The 7,104-nt window shown below is 37.3% G+C and overlaps 1 protein-coding gene across 1 annotated transcript; it reads left to right on the top strand.

Moving 5' to 3' along the window:
* The first annotated feature begins 325 nt into the window (after nt 1–325).
* Nucleotides 326–4,487, top strand: LOC149258659 (uncharacterized). Its single transcript, XM_089427839.1, has 3 exons — nt 326–737; nt 878–1,899; nt 4,347–4,487. The coding sequence occupies exons 1-3, from the start codon at nt 326–328 to the stop codon at nt 4,485–4,487; spliced, it is 1,575 nt and encodes a 524-aa protein (XP_089283965.1).
* The last annotated feature ends 2,617 nt before the right edge of the window (nt 4,488–7,104 follow it).

Genomic DNA, 7,104 nt, shown 5'->3' with positions numbered 1-7,104 from the left:
GCCCGGATGGTCACATAAAGAGTGGCCCTGTCCCCACAAACCAAAAAACTCCTCAAAAACAACATAATTTCCCCACCCCACACTAACATCTTTCGAGGGAAATGGCAAAAGTTGAAAAGCTACTTAAGGCGGTGCAAATATTTTGAAATAAAGAGAAGAGTATCCCCACCTTCGAATGCCTATAATACTAGATCAGTGAGTGCTGCGATCTGATGTAGTGTAGGGTTTAGTGGTTCTGCATGAGGGTTCAGGAAGATTCAAGGGGTTTATCTCGGGATTTAAGCCTCCGACCGGATCAGTAGAGAGACTGTAAAATTGAGGTGCAATGGCTGTGTCTTCTTCACCTTCGACAGATTTCTCTTTCGAAGCCCAAGAATTAAGTTCGCTGTTATTGAATGCTTCCTCATCATCGTCTGATATTTTGAATTCATGCCGGGTCGTGGAATCCTTCATCGATAGGCACAGCTGGGATCAGACCAGGCATTTTTACATAACATGCTTCCCTGTTCTGCTCCGCAAGATCTTCGGCTTCGAGGAGGTCTTACAGCCGTCCGGCATTGGCGGATGGATCGCGCAGACCTCTGAGCATTCCGCGAATGCGGTCGTAAATCTTCTCTCGCCGTCTGGAGCTTTGTTTTCGTCAATCTTTGCCGCAGACGAGGAAAATGTGGTTCGCTATGTGTTTCCATCCGAGCACCTTCCAGCGTGGATTCGTCACATGCTTCAGTTGGAGAGGGGTTTGTATATCTTATCTGAAGTCTGCCCTGCTTTATTTAAAGACTGATTGAAGGAGGACGGCCATGGAGGAGGATTCAAGTGCAGTTGAATGCATTTGAGTATTTTATGTTTTGGTTTGCTTATTACGCTGTATGCAAAGATAATGATATTATGCATCGTTCGGATTCAGATGAAATGAAATTGGGGTTTAAGAAGGCTTCCCGGTCTCGTTTCGAGAAATGGGCGTCTTCTCTGCATAGTTTGCACGGTAGCCATGACAATGGAAGGCCTGTGAAGTTCAATTCTAGCCCTTATTTGCATCTTCTGAATTTGTATCTACACAAATTTGTTCCTATATCTGATTTTTGTGCTCCCAGTGTGTCTGTACATCATTTTTTCGAGGAGAATCCATCGATATTTTCTCGCGCCGAGTTTGTTGTTCATACCTTTGTACAGTTTTGGTTAGTGAATGACGATTTTTCGCCCTTACCTTCTCGGGTTTGCCAATCTTTTGGTATTTTGTTACCTGTTAATAATCGATATCATAGGTATGGTCTCCCCAGTGTAGAAATCACAGAGGCTGTGAAAATACTGGTCAATTATGTAAGCAGTACTTTGTGTTGTCCTCAAGAAGAGTTGAATTCTGGATGGAGAGCTGCATCACAAATGGATACCTTGAGATTGAGGTCATTTTCCTTGCCACGGAGTAGTTTGGTTGTGCCTGCTACATGGTCCCTTCTGTTACAGAGGCCTTTGTACAGGTTTATATTACGAGCTTTCAGTTATTGGCCAGTAGGTGCTTGTCTGAAGAAGGCTACACACATTATTGATCTATGGTTGGATTATTTACAGCCTTGGAATATTGGTGAAGAAGGCGAAATGATGCCCGCTCTCGAAGAGGATCATTATTTGGAGGCAGAGAATAAGATGCTTAGGGATAGGGATCAACGATTGTCTCCACTTTCAGGTAGCTTGCTTCAAAAGCAAAAGACTGGTACTGATTCTGTGGGATCATTAGTAAAAAGAAGCATGAAAGAAAGTTGTTATGGATATAATGATCATTGGCAAAACTATGTTCTGGCTAATTATCCTTTTTATAGCTCTCTTGTTGTTCAGTTTCTTGTATTTGCCCACAAGTTCGTGCACATCAATACCAAGGCAGTTCTTCAGATGACTCACAAGGTGCATTGCTCTTTCCTTTATTCTATTATGTCTTATTGATAATAGCAAGGAATAGATGAATAAACTTTGACACTTCAAGCAAGACCCCGTGTTTATTTAAAGCAAGATCCAATGGTGGATTAAAGGTACTTATTTCAAGGTAGGATCAACAATTAGGATTATTATACCTAGGTTTTGTATCTAGAAAATTCAGACATGAGGAATTTACTTTTGGAAGTGTGAAAATCAATTAGTTGGAACTTCCTCTTGCATGGGAATAATCACATAGCAGGAAAGGAGAAAAAGTGTTGTCCAGATCCGAATGTAGATTGCTGCCTTTTAAATATTGAATTTGCCTTGCTGTCAGTGCTATATTAACAGAAAAATTCAACATTAACAACAAATGATCCATTCCTGATAGATTAAGTTATGAGCAGTCTTCATGCATGTAAATGTAGGCTTGAATTTGATATAATTGTTTATTAGTTTAATAGACAAAAAATGCCCTTGGTTTATTTTATAGGCGTTTAAACTATCTTTCTTATTTTGCACTCAAATGCTTTGTATGTGAAAATTACGTCGTGTTATTGAAACTTAATTTGGTTGTTAATTCAACAAACAAATAATTGTCTGTGGTTTAAATTAGAGACATTTAGATTAGTGTCTATTTTTTGGATCTCAAATGCTTTGTGTCTGAAAAATACCTATCCAACTTATTATTTTATGTTGACAAATTCATTGTAGTTTAAATAGTTGTAGACAAGATTTCCAATCAAATAGCTAAGCACACCATCTATTTACAGTCTTTTGTGGAGGGTCATTTCCATAAATTATCATGTCTATTGCTCGAGAAACAATGGGTAAATTCAGCCTGATGTCATTGCACTGAAGTTACTTCTATTTGATAATTCAGCGAGCAATTTATATGCTTCATGTTTTGGACGAGTTCTGCAAAGAAGGATTGAGTTTTGCATTTTACATCTGATAGGTACTTCGCTAACTTTGTATAATGGGCATAGATATTGAATGGATATGGACAAACTTGTGATCCCAACCCAAACCTGGTTTGACTATGCAATTTTGAAGAAAATGTTTTTTGGTATATTCTTATGCACTGTCAAGGGTTCTCAACACAAATTGGGAGTGATCATGTTTGCTGTCTTTATAGTATAATTGGGCTAGGAGGCTCATTTTACAGCCCAGTGTGAACGTGATGTGTAAGTATGTCCGTGCTCAACTTGGACTCTAGAGTTGACATGTGTCCCTCTTAAAATAAAAATAAAATATTCTCTAAATAGAAAAGTAATGTTGGCTATAATAAAAAAGAAAAAAAGAATATGCTATACATGTTTAATTAGTTATCCATTTGACCTATAATATAATTTCATGTAAAGTAATTAGAAGTAAAAAAAATTATGCGAGTAAGATGTTTAAACCTTATACTTTTCAAAAAATAAGTTAACACTTTATATAAATAAATTACTTGAAGATCTATATTAATAACTTGTGTGAATATCAACTTATGTGAATCTGTGCTTAAGATGGATCCATGCTGGTAAATCATAATGCTTTTCTGACCAAAAAATGTCCTGAATGTGTGTAGTAAGACTTGAAGATCTATATCAATAACTTATGTGAATATCAAATTATGTGAATCCGTGCTTAAGATGGATCCATGCTGGTAAATCATAATGATTTTCTGACCAAAAAATGTCCTGAATGTGTGTAGTAAGTCTGTTGCTTTCAAAGAAAATTGAAGTCCTAAGTTTCTCAAATCTTTCCCTATAACTGTCTGGATAATGTTGATATGCCAATAGTCGGCATTCGTAATCCATTCTCAAGTCACATAAGAAGTGAGTGAAACTCAATGTTACTTAGGTGGATCATGGTTGGGTGGGCAGTGGTCTTGCCTGAAACCTTGCGTTTCCTGCCAAGTTTGATGATTGTTTTTTAATGTCTTATTGAAAATGTTCCTGGATTTCAATATTTCACTGTTTTAGCTTGATCTTCTAACAAGTTCACTTCTTTGATAACGGTAGCAGTTGGTGGTTATTATTTCTAATTTGTTTCTTTTATCCAGATAGAAACAATACTTGAAATCCAATTTACATTCGTGCATTTTCGTTGTATATTCATGATCACTTTAATTTTCAACAGGTTTGGTATTTGGCTGAGATTTATGTCAGTTTATACTGGAGTTCATAGTACATGTATAATTTTGTTTGTTAATGTATTTTCTGACAAGTATATCAAATGGGATTCAAAAGGGTGGACTGTGGTTATTCACAGTTGAATTTCCATGCGTATTTCATTGTATCATTAGAACTGAGATATGTAATGGCAATAACATCTTTTTCTGAACGTGTCCTTTGCAGTGTTACCTCTATTCTTTGCTTTTCCAGAAAACCGGTTTTATAATTTGTTAAAGTCTGTTGTATTCTAATGTAATATTTTGTTTTCATCTGTAGGTATTAAGTGTTTTGGTATCTTCAAAAGAGCTACTGTGTCTTATTCGAAGCATAGATTCGACATACAATGATGTGAAGTCGGGAAGTGCGCCACGCTGTTTTGACAGTTTGCATAAGGTTGTGCCTGCCATCCGAGAGTAGCTACAGGTCTTCCCTCTATGACCTATACAGTGTTCTGACGTAGGCTACCTTATCCAATGCACCATTTTTAAAAAGGTTTTGTTTGGAAAATGCCTCATTATATTAAGATGTTTCTTTGTGACTACTACAGGACTGGGAGGGTGATTTATCAAATTTTGAGAAAGGCAGTGAAATTACTCACTCTCCTTCGCAAAAAGAAACACCGATGTTGCAACTTTTCAGCACCAGTGATAGTGGAGGCCATCAAATGCTAAAGGTAAGTTTTGTGAATAGTTTCTCTTTATCTCTTTCTTTTTGCAAGACTCATTTGGTTGATGGATAGGTTTATAATTTATTCTACCCGTACATCAAAATTGGAACCTTACAAAGATAATTCCTTACAAACATTAATTCAACAAAATTTTTATTTATGCCATTATAAGGAGGTAACTGCATCAGTAATTGTTTATATTAATTTTCCCAGAGAAAGATGTTCCCTTAACTTGCCCACATATTAACTGTTCCAAGTGAGGAAGTTGGTACATTGTCAGAGTGATGGAATCCCCCTTTCTCCCTCCTTTCCCTGTATTTTTTTTTCTGGGTGAGGAATGGAATTGACTTCTAGTTGAAATACCAGCTGGTAACTGGACAGAACTACTTGGGAATAGATCCTGTAACCTCCCTGGGTATTATGCCTTCTGTAGAAAGGGTTGGGCAAACTGAGCTATACTATTGTGCTAAGTGTTCATTACATATGTACAAACATGAAATCAATCACTATCTTTATTGGGATTTTCTATAACTAAAATGGAAATGAATTCTATAAATATTCCATACAAAAGGTTAGAATGACTTTAAAGCTCAGGTAGCTGGACATTATTTTATTCAAGAGGAGAGCTGTGTTGGAGTAGATTATTCCTCAATTTTTTGACCACACTGCAGAGCTCATCTTCAGGGTATAATTGAAGTTTGATTAAATTTGGGCTTGATAAGAACATACTTTTGAAGTTTGATTAAATTTGGGCTTGATAAGAACATACTTTTAAAAAATTGATTTCTGATTAATCTTAGCTGGATAATAACCTAGTTGTGATTTAATTTTGCTAGTTGGAAAATAATCTGCCATGGTCTGGATCTTCAACTTGTCCTGACAATGAACCACACTTGTTGGTTTGGAACGCGTCGACAAATGATTTATGATGTGATTTATGCCGAAAAATCTTCTCAATAATTGAGTTTCTAAACTTTATAGATGATTTCTATTTTTTATTTTTGGAAGGGGGTGGGGAGGTAATTTAAAGGCCTTTTATTAACTGTTGATGATCACATATGATCCAACCTTCTGTATGCCTCTGGTCTGCCACTAGGGAAACCGGACCATTGGCAATACAGGAGGTCTACTGTCCAAAAATATACATTTTAAAAAAATATACTGAGTTCTAAAAAAGCCTACAGTGCCTTGGCTTAACAGCCACAAAATATAACACATAATCCTACTATAATAGTAAAGATAGAAAACATAAATTTTCATGAGGAGACTAGGAGGTGGAAACCTCCACATCTATGGGTGCTTGATCACCTGGACTGTCTAGATGAGTTGGGCCTTTGCCATGCAGTAAGACTGCTTTTATCCTTGTCAAATGCTTGTCCATGGCTTTAAATTCCAACTGCATCATGTTCATCATCATCAGAATTTGGTTTTTAGTGTCATTTTTGGAAAGGAGTACCCTTCCCTGCAGCTGTCTAGTTGTAATGGGACTGGTACATCTACTCTTGATAGATGACCTTTCAGCAATGAAGCAGTGATACCTCTCAAATTTCCATTGCCATTTTCCCACCCTCAAATGCTAGTTCCAACTCACACGGCAATTGATGAGCTTTCGGGGTTATGTATGCCCTGAGGAGGCCCTGCTGCAGATAGAATCCACCTCAGAAGTGCGTGCCCCGGCCAACTGAGGAGTAAGGACTTGACGAGAGGAAGAAAATAAAGAGACTTGAGTAGGAGCTGATCCCAAGAGGAGGGTAGCCCAAGATGCTCTGGTCCCTCTCTCACACCACACCTCGACAAAGCCTCACACCACCATAAACAAAACCAGAAAAACCATAAAGCAGCAAGGAATAACAGAGGATGCCCTGGATTCAGCATAATCAGATAGAAATTGCCATTCATGAATAACATTTACCATCATGAAACAACACAATGTGCCTTTGCAAAGCTTCCCAAATCTGAACTGAGACCTTGCAAAGATTGCTTTTCTCATGCGAGGAGTTTGGTGGAGAGTAAAAGCATCATCTGAGATAATGAAGGGACGTACAACTGTGTACACATTCTCATGAAGTGGTGTGGTGGGCACATCTACCTTGCTGGGGTTAGATGAAGTTAATTTGATGTAAAGCATCAAAGAGGAAACATGACATCAATGACTAGTTAAATGTGTTGTTTAGAAATTAGACAAGGTTAGAGAAGGTTATATTGAAATTTCACATTGGGTTGGCCTATACTTCTACCCCTTTTTTGGTTTCTTCTCTTTTTTCAGCTTTTATTTGTTTACGCAGAGGAGAATTTGCATGTTTGCAAAATGATGCTTTCAGAAACATCTTCATCCATCTGACAAATATATAATTTCTCCATAAGTAT

Source organism: Pinus tabuliformis, chromosome 6 (genome assembly GCF_031772625.1).
Source record: "Pinus tabuliformis cultivar Carrire ecotype Pingquan chromosome 6, CPIR1, whole genome shotgun sequence".
NCBI lineage: Eukaryota > Viridiplantae > Streptophyta > Pinopsida > Pinales > Pinaceae > Pinus > Pinus tabuliformis.
Note: the sequence above shows the minus strand (reverse complement) of the source record. Positions and strands in the feature narration are given on the sequence as shown.